Source organism: Topomyia yanbarensis, chromosome 3 (assembly GCF_030247195.1).
Source record: "Topomyia yanbarensis strain Yona2022 chromosome 3, ASM3024719v1, whole genome shotgun sequence".
In the NCBI taxonomy this organism is placed as follows: domain Eukaryota; kingdom Metazoa; phylum Arthropoda; class Insecta; order Diptera; family Culicidae; genus Topomyia; species Topomyia yanbarensis.
This window is the reverse complement of record NC_080672.1, coordinates 292,045,124-292,064,986: the sequence shown is the minus strand read 5'-3', so window position 1 is coordinate 292,064,986 and position 19,863 is coordinate 292,045,124. Positions and strand designations below refer to the sequence as shown.

Sequence of the window (19,863 nt, the reverse complement as noted above, 5' to 3'; positions counted from 1 at the left end):
GTCTCGCTCTCGCACTGCAACGAGGATCATCATCGATCAAGCCGCGATGACCAGACAAAGTGATGAGAACAGTTGAAGTGTGTGGTTCTACTGCATGCGTCGATCGTGATACCGTGCATGTTAGAACAAACAAAAGTGGCTTGCTGAATCGCAGTTCATCCTCCGGAGAATACAACAGCCGCCTATAAGGTAAAAAATGCAGCACATCATCACGCAATGGCTTTTAATCATACCTATTTTGCTCAGTACGAGTTACCGAGGCCAAAAGGAACCTGGTCAGCAATACGCACGGTGCTAAACGGCAATCGAGCAAGGAATCACAAAAGGCCTTCGATCAGGTATGTTTGCCTTCTTCAGACAGTTTCACGAGGCAGTGGGTAAAGGAAAATCGCCTCGCCAGAGGGCTTTTTATTTGCAGCTGTGATATTATCCTCCGATCGTGTGAAGGCGATCGCGCACATGTGCTGACCAGTGGTATCGTACTGGTGCCACCATCTTGGAAAGAACCACTTCGTCACAGCAAGCAAATTCGGTTCTTCAAAGAAAGTTACGAGTGTGTGTGAGAAGTCGCGCGACACACAACGAGTGTGATATAGAGCACGGCGAGGTGCAACGGCGGTGCATGCGAGCAGTACACGTGACACTACGAAGGTGCGAGAGAGCAACGGTGCGACACACGGCATGCAGGCAGATCGCGCAACATAACTGGTGCATCGGAACGACGGCAGCGGACGCAGCGCAGTTGTTGCAGCGGGGCCCCCACCGGTAACGAGATAATTAGTGCGCTAAACAGATGTTTATAAGGAAGAACAATTGTGGTATGAGAAATAGATATAAGTATAAACCATGATCGATTAGTATATGTTTAAGTAGTCATTATCGCCTTGCCTTCGCGAGTCCTGCGCACATAAGTTCAGTCTCGCTTTCTTCGTTCACTCGTCGGAGTCGAAACATTATTCAAGATCTCCTCGTAGCAACAGAAATAAGAACCCTACATAGCACGGTTGCGTAGTCCCCCTTACGAACCGTCTTTGCGTATTAGCACGAATTTGTAACATTGGCGCCCAAATAAAAAACCCACTCTCGCGTACAGCAATTTGCGAACAGTCAGGTTAGTGATCAGTGAGTAATAAATAACTTTTCGGGGGATCATCAACAAGTGCATCATCATGGAGTTGGAGCATCTCAACCCAGAAGAATTGGAATTCGAACTAATGGTGAGAACAGTTCAAGGTTTGAGAGGAAAAGATAGCAACTGGAAAATCACAAAACTATCACAACTCATCAGCAAGGAGAACAATGGAGGAGCACTTACACCTACATCGTCTTCACATGTGCTTTCGGACGTCGATAGCATATACCAGTGTCAAGCAAAATTACCACAAATTAGACAGGCTTTGGAATCAGCATTACGGAAGAAGGACGAAGGTCAGATAAAGATCTACAGGTCAAGGCTTTTACACTACAGATTCAGACTGTCTATTATATCGGATTCATTAATCACAGCAAATGCTAACAAAACGCTGGTAAAGATCGACAAAACTCTGGAAAGAATTGAAGCTTTTTTAGTGAATATGTCGGTTGTGAATTCAGAACAACAAGAGAACGACCCCGATCCAGAAGAAGTACCCGGAGATCCAGAGACTCTTCAACGGCTCAAGATCGCCCAGCTTCAATCAAGCATAAAAGAAGCTTCCCAGCAGCAACAACAATTAGAGCAGGAACTTCAGGAACAGTTACTTCAACAACAATTGCAGCAACCGACAAATCAACCCGTCCCGGACGATCAGCGTGAACAAGAAAAGCAAATGCATCAACAGCAAATGGAGCAACAGCAGCAGCAATTACAGCAGCAACAAGAGATGATACGTCAGCATCAGCAACAACTACGACAAGAACAGCAGCTTAGACTTCAACAACAACGGCAAGGACAGCAGCTTCAACAATCACTTGATCAGATGCAACAGCAACGGCAGCAATTGGAACAACAATTACACCAGGAGCAGATACAGCGACAGCAAATTGAAGCGCAGCTACAAGAGCAACAAAATCAAGGTGTGTTTCGGCAAGGTTTTCAGAACAACTCCATTCCGGGACATGGGGATCCTTATCTACGAAATCAATCAGGAATGCCACAACAGCAACGTGAATTGGACAATATTCCTCCTCACTTGCGAGAGGATTTCATACGGTTTTTGGGATCGCAAGGCAGGCCCAATACACCTACAATGTCGAATCTTCAAGCGACTCCAAACAGATTCTCTCAACCGGTCCATAAATGGCCTTTTGAATATACTGGTCAGCCGAACATCATCCAGTTAGGTGAATTTCTCAACCAAGTAAACACTTACGCCGATACGGAAGGAATTGATGAGCAAACACTACTCCGTTCAGTTAAGCATTTACTCAAAGGGCGAGCTCTTCAGTGGTACACACGCTCCTACATCCACCTTACCAGTTGGGAAGTGTTCAAATCGGAAATAAAGCAGGAGTTCTTACCTCCTAACTATTCCGAGATCATCAAACAAGATCTGTACTTACGGTTCCAAGGGTCAAATGAATCGTTTACGACGTTCTACAGAGATCTAGTAGCTGCTTTTGAAATAGTTGAACCAGCACTATCAGAGTCGGAAAAACTTTTCATCATGAAATCCCATCTGAACTCGGACTACACTCCGATAGCTGCTGCGTCACGAGCGATAACAGTCAAGGACTTGGTTGCTGTTTGCAAAGACTTTGAAGTGTCTCGGTCCTATTCGATTCGGGGTAGAGCTTCGACCACTCCTCGCATTCCTTGGAACAAACCTGAAACTCCGGCATTTCAGCGTCCAGTGACGAGCAGGGTGGACAATCCCAACCGGCAACTATTCAATAGACACCCGTTCAATACAGCGCAGGTTAACACGCTTGAACTCAAACCAGACGGGGAAGAAGACTGGAACCCTCTTGAAATACAGGAACGCGAAGCATTCCAGCAGGGCGTGGCCATGCAGAATGAAATAACGGCAAGTGCCACGGAAGAAGTTAACGCAGTTCGCCTGCAACAGAATTGGAAGGAAAGGACAGCTACAGAGCCACAGCAACCGAGCAGTAGCGAGCATCGCACAAGGAATTCGGTACCAACTATCATCTGTTGGCAATGCGAAAATCCAGGTCACACTTATCCGAACTGTCCCAACCAGAAACGATTTCTGTTCTGCTACAGTTGTGGGAAAAAAGGATGCACAACACGGAACTGCGAGGCATGCATTTTAAGATGGAAGCAGTTGGAGTCAGTGAACATCTCACAGCATTCGGGAAACCGCAGCTGGGAGAACTCTCAATAAAGGACGAGAGCTCTCCCGCTACAACCAAAGTCCCTTCTATTATCGAAATTCCCGCATTCTGCAAAGCAGAATCTATCGTAATCGATCCAGACAACCAAGACAATCGCCCATATGCAGACATCAATATCCTAGGTCGTCAACTTCGAGGACTCCTGGACAGCGGTGCAACATGCAGTCTAATTGGTGGTTCACTCTCCAAAATAGCAGACGAATTAGGATTAACCAAATTTCCAGTTAACGGAGAGGTAAAAACAGCTGACAACTCTGCGCACTCAGTTTCATTTTTCGCACACGTGCCGATCATCTACAACAACAGAAACATCACCTTACCGGTGCTGTTCATCGAATCGATGCCTTCAATTTTTATTTTGGGGATGGATTTTTGGTCTAAATTCGGCGTCAAAGCAACCATCTGTGGAATTACGACCAACCGAGATCACGAATCATCAATCTTTCAGTCCTTATCGACACACGACAAGCAACGTTTGCAAAAAGTGATTCAGAAATTCCCAACATCACGAAACAAAGGCAGCCTAGGAAGAACAAACCTTTATTCTCACAAAATAGACACAGGGACCGCTCCTCCGTTCAAACAAAAATACTACCCGATGTCAAAATTTGTTTTGGACGATTTAAACAAAGAAGTCGACCGAATGTTGGAACTAGGGGTAATCGAGAATGCCATTTGCTGTCCTTGGAACAACGCCACAGTAGCAGTCAAAAAGAAGGATGGTTCGATGAGACTGTGCTTAGACGCCAGAAAATTAAACTCAGTCATAGTGCAGGAGGCGTACCCGATTTCCCAGATAGCATCTATTATAAACAACCTCAGTGGGTCAAAGTTTTTGTCTTCCATCGATTTAGAGTCCGCATTCTGGCAAATTCCTCTCGATGAGGAATCTAAACAGAAAACCGCCTTTACTATCCCTCAGCGCGGACACTATCAATTCACCGTGGTTCCGTTTGGCTTGTCAACAGCCAGTCAAGCACTGTCACGCGTCATGAATCACCTGTTTATTGATCTCGAGCCAAAGGTATTTGTCTACCTGGATGATTTGGTGTTGGCTACCGAAACGTTGCAAGAACATTTGGACCTCTTGCAGGAAATTGCGCGAAGACTGGAGCAAGCAGGACTCACAATCAATGCGGAGAAGTCAGTATTCTGCCGGGAAAATCTGAAGTATTTGGGTTACGTGTTAGACGAAAAGGGCTGGCACGTTGATGAAGAAAAAGTAGAGGCCATCAGCAAATTTCTTGCTCCAACCACCAAGAAAGAGACTCAACGTTTCATTGGAATGTGTGGTTGGTATCGACGATTTATCAAAGACTTCTCGCGAACCGCCGCTCCACTTACAGAACTCACGAAGACCAAAACAAAATTTCGATGGACGGAAGAATGTGAGAAAGCCTTCCAGACACTTAAATCCCATCTCACATCAGCGCCTGTTCTGGCGACTCCAAATTACACACAACCGTTCGCAGTTGCTTGCGATGCGAGTGACGTAGCAATAGGAGGAATTCTCACACAGGACATCGAGGGTGACGAAAAGGTGATTTGCTACTTCTCGCAGAAACTTTCTTCCTCTGAACGAAAATACTCGGTGACACAGCGAGAGTGCCTCGCAGTAATTCGATCTATAGAGAAATTCCGAGGATATCTCGAAGGAACGCACTTCACCGTCTACTGTGATCATTCGAGTTTGACTTACCTGAAGACGATGAAGAACCCTACGCCTCTTCTAGCTAGATGGATTCTTCGTTTGAATGCATATTCGTTCGACATCAAATATCGGAAAGGAACTGCCAACGTTGTTCCAGACTGCCTGAGTAGAGTGGAAATAATCGACACGATCAACACTTCGTTTCCAGCATCTGCAGATCCGTGGTTTAATAAGCTCATACAAGATGTTCAAGCGAACCCCGGCAACTTTCCAGATTTCCGAATCGTCGGAGAACACCTGTACAAAAATTGCACGACAAAGGATGCAACTGGTGGCAGATATCATCAATGGAAGAAGGTGGTTCCTACGCATCTACGACAGGAGATAATGCACCGCAACCATGACATCCCTACGGCAGCTCACCTAGGTGGCGAACGTACGCTAAATCGGATACAACGAGACTACTATTGGCCGTTGATGGCGACGGATGTCCGAAAGTACGTGCAAGCTTGCGACGTGTGTAAAGCCAGCAAGGCATCTAATATGACGCTGATGCCAACTTTAGGAAACCCAAAGCCAGCACAACTACCATGGGAACTAATCTCAATAGACTGGGTTGGTCCACTTACACGTTCAAAAAAGGGAAACACCGTTCTTCTGGTCATCGTCGATTGGGTGACTAAGTTTGTCATCACAGAGCCCTTTCGCACAGCGAACGCTCAACAGATGTCCGTCTTTCTGGAACAGTACGTGTTTCTTCGATTTTCCACGCCGAGGATCATAGTTTCCGACTCCGGATCACAGTTCCTTTCCCAAGTCTTCCAGGCGTTACTGAAACGATACAACATCATCCACATGAAAACGGCCTTCTACACTCCGATGTGCAACGCTGCAGAGAGAACGAATCGTACGCTGATTACATGTGTAAGATCCCTTCTAGACGACGACCAAAGGGACTGGGATTTGCACATTCAACAAGTAGTTTGCGCTATAAACACGGCGAAACACGAAACCCTAGGCTGTAGCCCTTACTACTGCACCTTCGGTCGGGATCACATAATTTTCACTGATCAGTATCCCCTGGTCAAGTTGAATTCAACGCAAGATTCTACTGAAGCACAGAAGAAGCGAATAGAAACTGTTCAAAAGATCCAGCAGTTCGTCGTTAATAGGATTAAGGCAGCCCATGAAAGTAGCAAGAAGCGGTACGATCTCAGAGCGCGGAGTAGAGGTTTCAAGATAGGAGATATCGTATGGAGACGTTCTTTTGAATTATCTCAAGCAGCGGAACATCGCACAAAAAAACTCGGAGCAAAATTCATTCCGTGCATCGTACGACAACTCCAGGGGTGCAATAACTACTTGTTGGAAGACATTAAGACATCAAAGACTGGCGTTTACCATTTGAAGGACATCAAATCAGATTGACCTTCCAAAAGTCAAGCTATGTACGCAGTTTAACTGTCGACCAAGAGCGATTACGCCACAAAACCTGGTGCTGTTGACCGATTAGTGGCCCGCACTATGATTATTGAAACCCTATCGGCAGCAGTCACTACGGAATGCTTACCGTTCACAGCTTCGATCAACACATCTTTCGAGTCTAAAAGTTGCTGCTGAAACACCTGGGATAAAGGAAACTCGTAAGACGGGACATGCATCGGGAGAGAAAGCGATAGTGAATCCAGAGGCATAAAGCGTGGAATTTCAAAATACCAGTCAGCCGAAACAGTTTCAGCATTCCTCACCAGAAAAAGCGTACCCGCGCTAGCCGATCGTGAGAAATCGCACCCTTCGTTGGCAAGGTGATAGAGGGTAGCATAACTCACCACATCCCAGAAAAAGATCACTCACTCACGTAGGGTTGCGCATATACGACAAAACGCAAGCGCAAAATACTCTCAAAACAATTTATTACCATTAAGCTCATACCGTACAGTATAGTATCAGTAATTGTTAGTTCAAACATTTAAATTGTATTTTCTCGGCGTAATTTCTGGCGCCCAACTCAAAACAGTAACACAGATGTTGAAGATGCGATTGGCCTAATGATTAAATAGACAGTAAGGTAGCATTAGAAATTTTCCGCTGTGATTCATAGGCGGTAACACAATAAGCTTCTTGGAAGGATCTGGCACCAGAAGGTGTAACAAGAACAATAGTTATCGTTAGCTAATAAGTCCTGTGTGAATGTACCGTGAAGTAAAGAAGCGGCAATCATCGATGTCCAGTATGGAGAATATTTGTTCGAGATTGCGTAGAGTAAGAATCAATCAGCCTCTGCAAGATCTTACGTCGACATTCACACGAAATTTTTGCGGATGCAATCCTCTGCAAAAATTTCGTTGCCGCTTGTATGATGTTGTGTTACACTTCGAGATTCGACCGACAAAAATTCCGCAACATTTCTGAGAGTGTACTCCCTACACGGCACATCAGAACGCAACCAGTCTAAAATAACACTAGCGATCTTCCTCTAATGTGAAATCTCCAGTAGCAATATTCGTCTCGCTCTCGCACTGCAACGAGGATCATCATCGATCAAGCCGCGATGACCAGACAAAGTGATGAGAACAGTTGAAGTGTGTGGTTCTACTGCATGCGTCGATCGTGATACCGTGCATGTTAGAACAAACAAAAGTGGCTTGCTGAATCGCAGTTCATCCTCCGGAGAATACAACAGCCGCCTATAAGGTAAAAAATGCAGCACATCATCACGCAATGGCTTTTAATCATACCTATTTTGCTCAGTACGAGTTACCGAGGCCAAAAGGAACCTGGTCAGCAATACGCACGGTGCTAAACGGCAATCGAGCAAGGAATCACAAAAGGCCTTCGATCAGGTATGTTTGCCTTCTTCAGACAGTTTCACGAGGCAGTGGGTAAAGGAAAATCGCCTCGCCAGAGGGCTTTTTATTTGCAGCTGTGATATTATCCTCCGATCGTGTGAAGGCGATCGCGCACATGTGCTGACCAGTGGTATCGTACTGGTGCCACCATCTTGGAAAGAACCACTTCGTCACAGCAAGCAAATTCGGTTCTTCAAAGAAAGTTACGAGTGTGTGTGAGAAGTCGCGCGACACACAACGAGTGTGATATAGAGCACGGCGAGGTGCAACGGCGGTGCATGCGAGCAGTACACGTGACACTACGAAGGTGCGAGAGAGCAACGGTGCGACACACGGCATGCAGGCAGATCGCGCAACATAACTGGTGCATCGGAACGACGGCAGCGGACGCAGCGCAGTTGTTGCAGCGGGGCCCCCACCGGTAACGAGATAATTAGTGCGCTAAACAGATGTTTATAAGGAAGAACAATTGTGGTATGAGAAATAGATATAAGTATAAACCATGATCGATTAGTATATGTTTAAGTAGTCATTATCGCCTTGCCTTCGCGAGTCCTGCGCACATAAGTTCAGTCTCGCTTTCTTCGTTCACTCGTCGGAGTCGAAACATTATTCAAGATCTCCTCGTAGCAACAGAAATAAGAACCCTACATAGCACGGTTGCGTAGTCCCCCTTACGAACCGTCTTTGCGTATTAGCACGAATTTGTAACAATGTCAAGGCAGTTTTTCAACAGTTTCCTAGGCTCCTTTCTTCACTGCTCATCAATAGTTCGAAGTTTCTGTGGAAGTTAGTAAGCAGAAAGTGTCTAATTTTATAAGAGTACATGATTCGGCAAGCAATTAGCTCACGTGGAAAGCGGAGCACTCTTTTCGTGACAATCGGAACGGTCAGTGCGCAGATGTATCAGAAAGAATGCCTCCAAAATCGTCTCCTTCCCTTTCTAAGGTTTCACTGTCGCTCTACACTTTTCTGGCCGGATTTAACCTCATGCCATTATTCGAAAGATATTCTGGAGTGGTACACGGCTAAGGAGGTCAATTTCGTGCTGAAGACTCTTGATCGCCTGAAAGCACTGGAATTGCGTCCAATTGCGGAATACTGGACCATTCTGAAGCGAGTATTCCGGAAGCATCCTAAGGAATTTAAAATGGAAGCATAAATGAAAGAAAAGTGAATATCCGCACAACAACCAAGTTGGCTCAAGCGTTGTAAAAAATACAATGAGTAGTGTAAGAGGAAGATACGTGCAATTGGTTATAGCTTTGAAATTGAATAAAACGAACATGTGGAAAGTTTAATAATAGGTTTTATTTTATTCTCTGAAAGTTTGAAAACGGTCGGTTAAATGGGTAAATTTTCACGAACAATTTCTTGGGAAGCAAATTGATTCCGTACGTCCTTTAAGACTCCGACTTAACGGATCATGTGCTTGGTTACCGTATCTTGAAAATAATATGAAAAATGCTGTCGCATATTTCTAAAGGCTACAATACAATTCGAACAAAGACATCGACAACCTACGGAATTGTTATTGTTGACATACAAATTTCGGTACAATTTAGTATAATTATTATTTATTTACATACTAAGCTACCATTTACCCACCTGGATTATTCGCAGTGCTCTGTGTGCATCTAGAAATATGCATCAAGAGGCAATATTTCCCTTCAACGTCTCTCGTTTGAACCTGCAAGCAACAAAAATAATCCGAACCCTTAATCTGCCGATGTGAAAACTAGTCCCACTATCCCAGTAGGATCATCGAGCTGGAAAACCGCATTGACCGAGTATACCCCACACGGGAGCCTATACGGCCACAGCCATCCTAACGCACGAGGAGCACCAGAGCAGGAGTGCTTTTAATCCGTTTTTCAGCTCCGATTAGATAGACCCATTATTAAGAGGCGGAGGCCAGCTCGGTCAATTTAACCATAAATTACTCCGCTATCGATGCCTTAATCATTGTCTGAAATAATGGGATCATAAAACTACTCAATTAAGATTAACCTCTCCTCGTTTCTGTTCTGTTTGCACCCACTTTTCGCTGGCTATAAGCCCGGCAGACCCTGGCGCAAGTACGAAGCTTTTAAGGGGTTTTCGCTGGACTGCCCGGACGACCGATAGAGGTGGCTTTTAGGGCACGCAAAATGCTCAAATATCCTGTCCGCTTGTTTCGCAAGTGTATGTATGTTCACACAGTCGCAGAGTGCATGTCATACACCCTATGAAGAGAGGTTCCATTACGGCGCCAGCTAGTGCTGTTGTACGTCAGCTTCCAGGATAGCATAAAGGTAGCAATTAAATCTGCTCTTCTTCAGATTTCCCCCCGACGATGGTCTGCGTATGGATCCAACATCCAGATTACAGCTAGCACCTTATTCGTAACCATAAAGTGAGCTTTGTGTGTGGATGTGCGTAAACGGTTCGACTGGGAGGATTCATGTGCTACGTAGTACAACATCAACCAGATAAATAAACACTATTTCGGACAGCACTGGTCACCTCTGGTACGTAATATAAGTATTGCCCCCTTGAAAAAGCTTCCAAGTGGAAAGACTTGAGGTGATTGTTCTATGCAGAAGCATGTTGCATTCACTTTCAGCGTTGCAGCTCCGGGCAGGACAGGATAACAACGCTCGTCTGATGTAAGAGCGCAAAAATCACCCTTCCCACAGGTACTTCAGTAGTCTACATTGCACAGAGGAAAGTGCGTCTACAAACAAGCAACTAGCTACCATGTTTGTCACTCAGTATCGACTGCTTCTCGTTATACAGTTTCATTTAATTGTTCTCCGAACTGTAGCTACTTCTAGCTTTTCTGTATATGGATTCAGCATCTGTATTTGTAGATGTAGTTGTAGGATGTGGCGTCGTCACTGAATAACATTTAAACAGCTAGAAAGTGACATGTTATATTGGGAGATATTTCAGGAATACATTAGTAATATTTTCACGAATTTGTCGAAAATTGGAGAATTAAAACTAAAGCACAGCAACCATAATCAATTTATCGGAAGTTTATAAAGTTTCATCAAAATTGATTGAGTTGTTACAGTAATGCGGAATATGGAAAACTGTCTTGGAATATTTTAAACACTCATTCCGAAAAACCGAATGTCTCGACGTCTCTCATCGATGGATCGGTAAACAGCTAGGATTCGCCTATTTTACTGTATTACATGCAGCGATGCATAGTATTTTGAATCGAAATCTGGCGCTGTCGAAAAAAAGTGATAGCTTGTAATAAAACTACTTAATGCTTAAAATTTTTACATTATTATTGGTGAGATCGTCGAATTTTATTTAGTGCACAGAGGAGTAACTAGACAAATTCCAGGTCAATATCCATTTTTTCGATTTTTCCTTTGATTATATTTTTTTTACATACCTAAAAGTTTACAGCATGATGTGGCAAAATTAGAAGTATATCAAAAACTGGAAAGAAATTTTTGTATGCATAGAAAATTGTGATAGGGTGGGTGCTCCTATAGTTGAGGTGTACCAATAGTTGCAGTAGTGGGTTAAACGCCTAACTAAGGTACCAACCACCAACAAATATTTTTTTATCGATTCATCGCACTAAAATTATGCGACAATAAAACTGTTATCCTTGAAATTTGCTCAAATAACTATTGAAAAAAATGATTTTCTTAGAATTTTGAGCTCCCTTGCACCTATAGTTGATGTAGTGTACCTATAGTTGCAAGTCCCATAAGAAAGCAATGAGATTTGCAACAATAGGAACCAAAATTAGCGATTGCACCACTATTGGTACATGTGTTCCTATAGTGGTACAAGCGGTTTTGAATACATAAATTGGTTATTAAGCCATCTTTATATTTTTCCTATGAAGTAGGGACTGAAAGCTTCCGTTTAATGTATTAACACTACCCATAGGTCCATTAACCGATTTTTTATCAAAAGTTTTCCTTAAACATGCAACTATTGGTACATCCACCCTATTTTAGGACATTTTCAATCATTTTGCATTATATATTCAAAAATATTGTTTTATAGTGATGATGACTGTATTAAATAAGCAAAATTGTTACAAACGCAGTTGAACACAACCATTTGTATTATATTAGCTCAAAACTAACTAAAAATAGAAGAAAAACTTTAAAATATCCCTTTTTACATTTTTTTTTCAAATTTAAATGATGAAGAAGTTACATTATCCGGCAAAGTTGCTGAAGCAGTATAATTAAACAAGATTCCAACTATCCAAAACATTCAGACTCTTCCGATCTTGTTCGATCCACAAATTGCAAGCGTTTTGAAAATATTGCTTTTTTTGCTAATTTGTCAATTTTTACGGAAAAATGTATCTCACACGTCCCTTCTCTTCTCCCTTTTCCATTGATCGTCTGTCCCTGAAACTGGAAAACCAAATGTATCTCTACACAGATCACCTCGAAACAGTGGCATAGCCAAAAATTTGGTTTAGGCGGGGGGGTTGATGAAAATGGATTTTTTTGAATATGCTAACCCTTAAAGGCGCAAATCATTTTTTTAGAATTTTGTCAAAATTGTCACACAGCTATATCACGTTAATGCGATAATTTGAAGACGATTTTCCGGATGTTGTTTTAAAACAACATTGCGCATTTAAGGGTTAATATGAGTTTGTTAAATTATTGAATATTCAGAAACATAAGCAGTCTAACAGATGTCGTTCGAAGCTACAAACAAGGAGAATCAACATGGAACAGTTTTCAAACCTCTATGGATTATTTTCTTGCATTATATGTCAATGATGTCAAAGAATGCGATCTTTTAAAGTGGGATAAATGTTCGAAAAAATTTCAACGTTCAAGATCACCTAATTTAAAAATCCTTAACATTGAAGGTTTGACACGTGTGAGAAGTTTCCAACATAAAACAGCGCATATTTTGATATAGACATTTTAGTATTTAATTCGCATAGAGGTAATTATGGAGAAGTAACTCTTCAAAAATAGCAAAAGACTTGGCACCTTCAGCAAAGTTATTGATAATGTCATTTTAAACAATTTTGTTGAAAATATGAAGGCTACATGAATACAGCATATCGAGATATAAAACAACATGCTATATTTCTACTTAGTGGAGATCAATTTAGGAAAAAACTATTTTTTCTGAACCTTAAAGAAAATTGTTTAAAACCATCATTGCAGGTAGAGAACTAAATTAGTTATGGAATTTATGTTTCGACAGACTTCTCATCAAAATCCGATACTAACTTAGTGACAGGACTAAGCTAGCGCCGAACTGATGCAATCTCCAAAAAACGGAAACACTCTTTGTGTTTCTGGGCAAACTCCTAATCCTTTTAAAATTTGGGAATTTTTTTAAAGCTAGTTCTATTAAATATATCATTTTTGTAAGCTTCAGAGACTTCAATGTAATGTGAATTTTATTGTTTATAAAACACAGAAGAGATTTTTCAAATACAGTAATATCAGAATAACTTGTTGTAACGGTTTTCCACCAATATATTTCGATACTCTGAATGTATGAGATATTCATGTCTTCAACAAAGTTGTTTGAAATAGCATTTTTGAAAACTTTACTGGAGACATTAAAACTCGACCTAAATTTGCTTGAAGAGTACATTCTCTTTAATTACTTCTACCCGCCAAAATTATTTTATTAGTAAATGGGCAGTTTTACGTTTTGAAGTTTTTCAATGTCAATCAAAATTTGACAGTTTCGTATGGATGTGATCGTGACCATTAAAATTTATCGAGCATTTATTTTACTTTTCTTCATTATTCAAGCTCACAACTTGACAACGAGTCCCAGCACCTAATACACGAAGTTTTAGTACGATATTCAAATCAGCACTCAAATATGCACCACTAATACACCAAGCCTACTTAGGGGCTATTCATATAATTGATAATACATCAAAAATCAAATGCTCATAAAAACCGAGCCTAACCTGGTAGAGACAAACTGTAAACGTCATTTTACAGCATCTTCCAACTAGTTTCCGAAATATTACTCTTGTTAATAACTATATTAAGTTTAAGCAATTTAAAAAAAAACATTTTCAGCAAATGTTGAAATGTATGCAAGTTTTCGATGAGCGAGTTTATATGTTCCATAGTCAATCAACCTATTCAAACTTAGCTTCCCATTCGAAAAATTTTCTCTGATCCATATTTTTTCAGCATCTTTCCAAAAATGAGCTCATGAGAATTCAGGCAGTTATTTTATTTTACATTGAAGTAAATTGACAACTATGGGATTTCGGCTTAGAGGTAAGTTACATGATCCCCTTCCCACAATTTTACAATAGTCCTCATGAAGCTTTAAACACTGTTCTGAATATAGTGATCAGAGGATATTCTTTCAAAAATATTTAGTAGAATATTTAATTAAATTAATCAGTATCAATAATTTTTTTCAATCTAATTAATTTTGGTTTGGGGGGGGGGCTTGGTTTGGGGGGGGGGCTTAGCCCCCAAACCGCCATCCACTCCGCCCTGGCTACGCCACTGCCTCGAAAATACTAGTATTCGAAGGGATATAGAAGGTCGACCTCTGCACAGGTAGGCAGATAGATGCCAAATTGTTCCAAAAACTAATTATTATCTATTTTTAGTTCATATTAAGTCGTAATAACAGCAATAGCAGCAGTAAACAATTTTGGCCAGGATTCGACCCCAGCTACTTGTTACTAGTGTGCAATGGGATGTTCAATCCAAGAGGCAGTTGTCTCCCCTGTGATATCAAAATGGATATCACTACCACCTATTTAAATCCCTTTCATCTACTTTTCGAAGCGAAACCTACGATTTGTTTAAATGTATGCCACTGAAATAGCTCTGCGATATACAGAAAAATGAAACAACTCAAAGAATAGGTTCTTTAACCTTAAATTTTGATAGCTTCGAGTTTTGCTTTTCACCTACACTTATTAAGGTTGTCGAAAAATAAGAGATACGTTTCAGTCTTTTTATGTATATTAAAATATAAGTAGATTAAACTAAAACTTGAATGCAATGAATTAACCTTAATTGAAACCGTAATGAATGATACACATGAAATACAGTCAAAAGAACTGAATCATACGCTATTTTTCGTATCCGTTTTAGAACTACCTCACCAGTTTATGTTTTAAAAGGTGTACAAGAATTTTCAGTTTAACCCCCTTTTCTGTTCTTTTGTGGATTTGGATTACTTGACATTTCTTAACAGAAGTTTATACACACTCAATTCAGCTTGGTAGTTTCCGAACACTAGGCAGTCGCATCATTATTTACATTCAGCAACCGCTGGAATCACTAAAACGTTTTCGACTAAAGTTCAGAATGTTGTCCATGCTCTACACTGCCCGACTTCCGGATGGTTAAAATTGATTTTGTTACTTGAAGTAACAAGCACCAGATCGTGTATTGACTATTGATGGCGTCGTCCGTATACATGGAGCTCCTACTCCAAACGTAATCCTCGGCAAAGTGTACACGTTTACACAAAATAAAATTACAACATTCCTGATGTGATGAAACTGGATAAAGGAAATTTTCGTAAGCTCCAGTTACACACACCAACGAAGAAGAAAACAACAAGGCAGACGGATACACTACCGTAACTCTCAAAACTACACAATTTCGAACGGAACAACTCAAAGCAACACGACTGCAGCTGCGACAAATGCGGCATCTCTTGATAAAGCGGCGTCATTAAGCGATGCCAGAAATACTTTATCTCAGAGAAAAAGAGAACTTGCGCAGGGCCAAATAAACTACAAAATCTTATAGAACGAGGACTTGATTTTGAATCATTTGGATTCGAAAATCCGAAATCAGTCGAACAACTGCCTAACTTATCCAAATAGCTTTGGGTGTGTTGACTACTATACCGGGAATATGTTGCCAAAATTCTGTTTTTTTTCTACAATAAACATGAACAATTTTCACTTTTTTCTCTAATTCACTTAAATTGGACAAGATCGGGAGTCTTGCGAGCTTATTAAATATGGAAAAAATTAATTAACATTTGGTATAAGAAAACAATCTGAGGCTGAAACAAGAGGTACAACAAATTTTGGCAGTTAGCAATTTGACAGCTGCTGTTTGAATTTTTTATATTTATGTTGATACGATTCTTATATTATTTTGTTCTGAAAAACCGAATTATTCCACCTAGCAGTGAGATGAGACATATCTTACGCATATCACTGTTGGCTCATTCATCAGTTCACAGGCCTCATGCGAAGTAGGTGTCCAACTACAGGTGAAATGAACACAGTTTCGAGTCCTGCACTAATAAAACCTCAAACTGCTATGTAAATTATAGATAATTAATAAAACAAATGAAATTAAAAGCATATTAAGGCAACAGCTACCTCACGGCCGAAAGCAACGCTACAAGTACGGTAAATACATCAACGCTGTAAAAAAAATTCAATTTGAACTGAGCATTGTTTTGTGTTTGAAGTGAACATTAACAATCATTTTGAGAAATAGTTTATTCGTTATTGAGTAAATTCACAAAATGTGTACGGAATCAACTTCTTTGAATCGTGTAGATGTGTTTTTATACCTCGATATTCAAAATTGGTTCAATTTTGCCCCCAAAACAGCAATAGCATTATGGGAACGTGCATAATGCCATGAAAAGGTTTCTGCCTGAGGCGTGCGTCTCGAGCCGAGAGCGTCCAATGGCGGCTAAGACACCGCTCCGAACAATAGGCTTTAGAAACTTTTTTGATGCGCGGATCGAAAAACCCGTTTAACAAAATTTAGTGATGCGAAACTCCCCTTAATGATTTCAGAGAAACCTTTTTTATACAATGCCTAACCTAATATAGAACACTTAGGTTATGCTTTTTTACTCGTTTTGTTCCGATGATTGTGCGGGAAAAAATCTATCGCAAACATTGAAAAAATCACTTGTCGGCTGAGTTTTCAGTACCAAGTTAGGCACAGAAAATGCAGATAGGGTGGGTGCTCCTATAGTTGAGGTGTACCAATAGTTGCAGTAGTGGGTTATACGCCTAACTAAGGTACCAACCATCAACAAATATTTTTTTATCGATTCATCGCACTAAAATTATGCGACAATATAACTGTTATCCTTGAAATTTGCTCAAATAACTATTGAAAAAAATGATTTTCTTAGAATATTGAGCTCCCTTGCACCTATAGTTGATGTAGTGTACCTATAGTTGCAAGTCCCATAAGAATGCAATGGGATTTGCAACAATAGGAACCGAAATTAGCGATTGCACCACTATTGGTACATGTGTTCCTATAGTGGTACAAGCGGTTTTGAATACATAAATTGGTTATTAAGCCATCTTTATATTTTTCCTATGAAGTAGGGACTGAAAGCTTTCGTTTAATGTATTAACATTGCCCATAGGTCTATTAACCGATTTTTTATCAAAAGTTTTCCTTAAGCATGCAACTATTGGTACATCCACCCTAGTTGTTTTCGGTCAGAATTGTATTCAAAACTGTTGATATGTAACGCTGTGCAATGTTTGACAGTTCGTTTTCAAAACAAGCGTCGAAAAGGACGGGCGGCCCACTACCGGGGTTGGCCCAAAATTAGAGAGCTTTGAAGCGCTAAAGTTGGGGAACGCAGAATTTGTTAGCGGTGAATATTACTATTGTTTTTTCTCCACCATTATTTGATGTTCTGGTGGGTAAAGAAAAATCTGACCAGAGTGGAATCCTGAGCTCATAAACATGATAACGTAAGACGATTTTGTAGACGAAAATGTCGGTCTTTCGCTATGGTGTTATAACTATGACAATTCGCAAAGCGACCCTAACCAACGAATTTCTTCAGATGTTCTTGCAGGCGAAGACACTCGTCCATAGCGTGAAGCACAAAGTAAAACTTTAAACTATGAGTGTGAACATGAGCATTTACCCTAAATATCAAGCAGTAACTTCGAAGAATAGCGTGTAGTTTTTAGTTACTCAGAAGAGACTAGGGATAGTTTTGCGATGAAGCCGAAATACATGTTTTGCTCTATTTATAAACTCCAGCACAAGCAGGCGAATAAGAAAATCACTAAAATTTGTCTCAGGCACTCAAAAACTCCAACCAAAAAATGCGGTTGCGATTAAAAACCGTCCATATATCTAGTAATCTAGGGAGGAACCTCATAATACACGTCTGCTGAACGCACGATTAATCTGTGTCACTGTATATTGAAAATCAGCCTTCAATCTTTCCTAAATCAAGTCACCCTTTTACACCAACTAGATCACCCCATAAAACGTCCCCATTTAACATTTTCCATACATCCTCAAGACCGTGGCTTTGTCCATTAGACGTAAGGAACGACGAAGATGGAACGCAAACAGGGCAAGCGACAATTCTGAGAATCACCTCCCACCGTCTCTTCAGGTTGCTTTTCTATTTTCCGCTTAGCCTTCTAGCCGATATAACGTGGGGGTGGGGGGCAAATCCTTTTGTCTACGCAGGCATCGCTCAGAACGCACCCAGCTCTGGGCACGGCATTAGCCATCGGAATGGAGTAAATCTACTCCAATAAATATTTATTTAATACACGTTTATAAAGGATTATATGTTTTTATAAGCAAGATTAATGACCTCCTCGAAAACGGTTTGTTGCGTCTTTCGATGCTAAATTTATCGCCTTCCGAGACAAATGGCAATCGTCTACTTGGGGAAGGCAGCACTTTACTCAATTTTAGAGGCTCTTCAACGTCAGCTCAATTGGGGGAGACGGGCTTCTTGAAGCCGGGAAAGGATATTGTTTACACCCGTTCAGTAGTAGACCCTCGCCTTGCTGATGACATTTCTGATGACTTTGATCAAGTGACAGCTCCCCACTCCTGTCGCGCGCCGAAACCGCAAGTACTCTACCGGCGATGGTTGTGTTCTAGCGAAAAACAAGCAGTTAGTGTCGAGTTACGCGCGTTGATTCGATGGGATTGTTTCAGATTGAATGCGGGGAGTGAAATCCAATCTGACGTTGATGGGTTGTGGCATGGGTTGTGCGATTCGTCGTTGATTGCTCCCTTTTGTAATCGGCAGATCGATTTCACTGGAAATGAACTGCCACTTATTGGGAAGTTTCTTTGAGGTTGTCTGTCGGTACGGAGAGTGGTGCTTCGCTGGCATGCGGCGGAGAAGCCTCTAGCGTAAGATTGTTTTTCAGCTTTGATCGTGGAGTACTAAGCGCTTTAAACAACCTGTTACTTTATTTCTAAAACATAATTTCTCTCAGAAAATTCGACACAACTTCATCACACACATACTTTCATCACACCTTGAAAAAGTTTGCTAGTCGTGTCTTCTCATAATTTACCTGATTAGAAAGAAAGGAGAAGGAGGAGCGAAGAAGTAGAATTGGTAGGGTGGGAAAAATGAGCAACCCGAAAACAAATAGTAGGTACGTTAACCTCTCGAGTAGTTTAAATCGCCGGGTAGGAAGCCTAAAACTCTTTACCGTCCTGGATTAAAAACTTCAGTATGTTAGTTACTTTCAGTGTCCCAAAAATTGTTTCGTCTATGTGAGAACAACCGACAACTCGAAATCACAATCGCGTTACTGTTGGGAAATTGTATATCAGATGATATGAGGCTTCGTAGTTGGGTTCACATGAAAATGATACAGCGCGCCGAATAGTAACATTCGATAATTGAGTTTGTAGTGGCCGGTTAAAGCCGTGATCAGTCTGCCACATTATTGTTTCGAACCCTTTTACGAAATTACGGGTTTTTCCAAAAAAGTTTATAACTTTGTCGGACAAATTCTGTTGAATGGTACAATATCTATCTAGAGAGTGTGACTGTTCCAGTTTCATTTCACGACAGTAGACACCAGCACCACCACGTCACTCTATCAGAGTGCCTTCAGTGTAATAGATCACTTGCGTTTGTTGTCTCTTCATATAGCCCGACAACCAATCTTCTCGTAAGGAAATCTTTATATGGAATGTCCTGTAAGGAAAATTACACGTGAGTGTTATATTGCTAGGAGTTCTTTACCCCATGTAACTCTTTGTGGCCACAGATGTAATCTGATCGTAGTAAGATCAACATGATTAC

The 19,863-nt window shown here is 41.1% G+C and overlaps 2 protein-coding genes across 2 annotated transcripts in view; one reads left to right on the top strand and one right to left on the bottom strand.

Moving 5' to 3' along the window:
* The window catches only part of LOC131689413 (MDS1 and EVI1 complex locus protein EVI1-B-like), a 171,817-nt gene that overhangs the window by 88,426 nt on the left and 63,528 nt on the right, over nt 1-19,863 (bottom strand). The gene's annotated exons all lie outside the window — the stretch shown is intronic.
* LOC131689414 (mediator of RNA polymerase II transcription subunit 12-like) lies at nt 70-3,576 on the top strand. The gene is made up of 3 exons (XM_058974482.1): nt 70-189; nt 247-338; nt 419-3,576. Exon 3 carries the CDS (start codon nt 1,170-1,172, stop codon nt 3,324-3,326), a length of 2,157 nt encoding a protein of 718 aa, XP_058830465.1. The 5' UTR covers nt 70-189; nt 247-338; nt 419-1,169; the 3' UTR covers nt 3,327-3,576.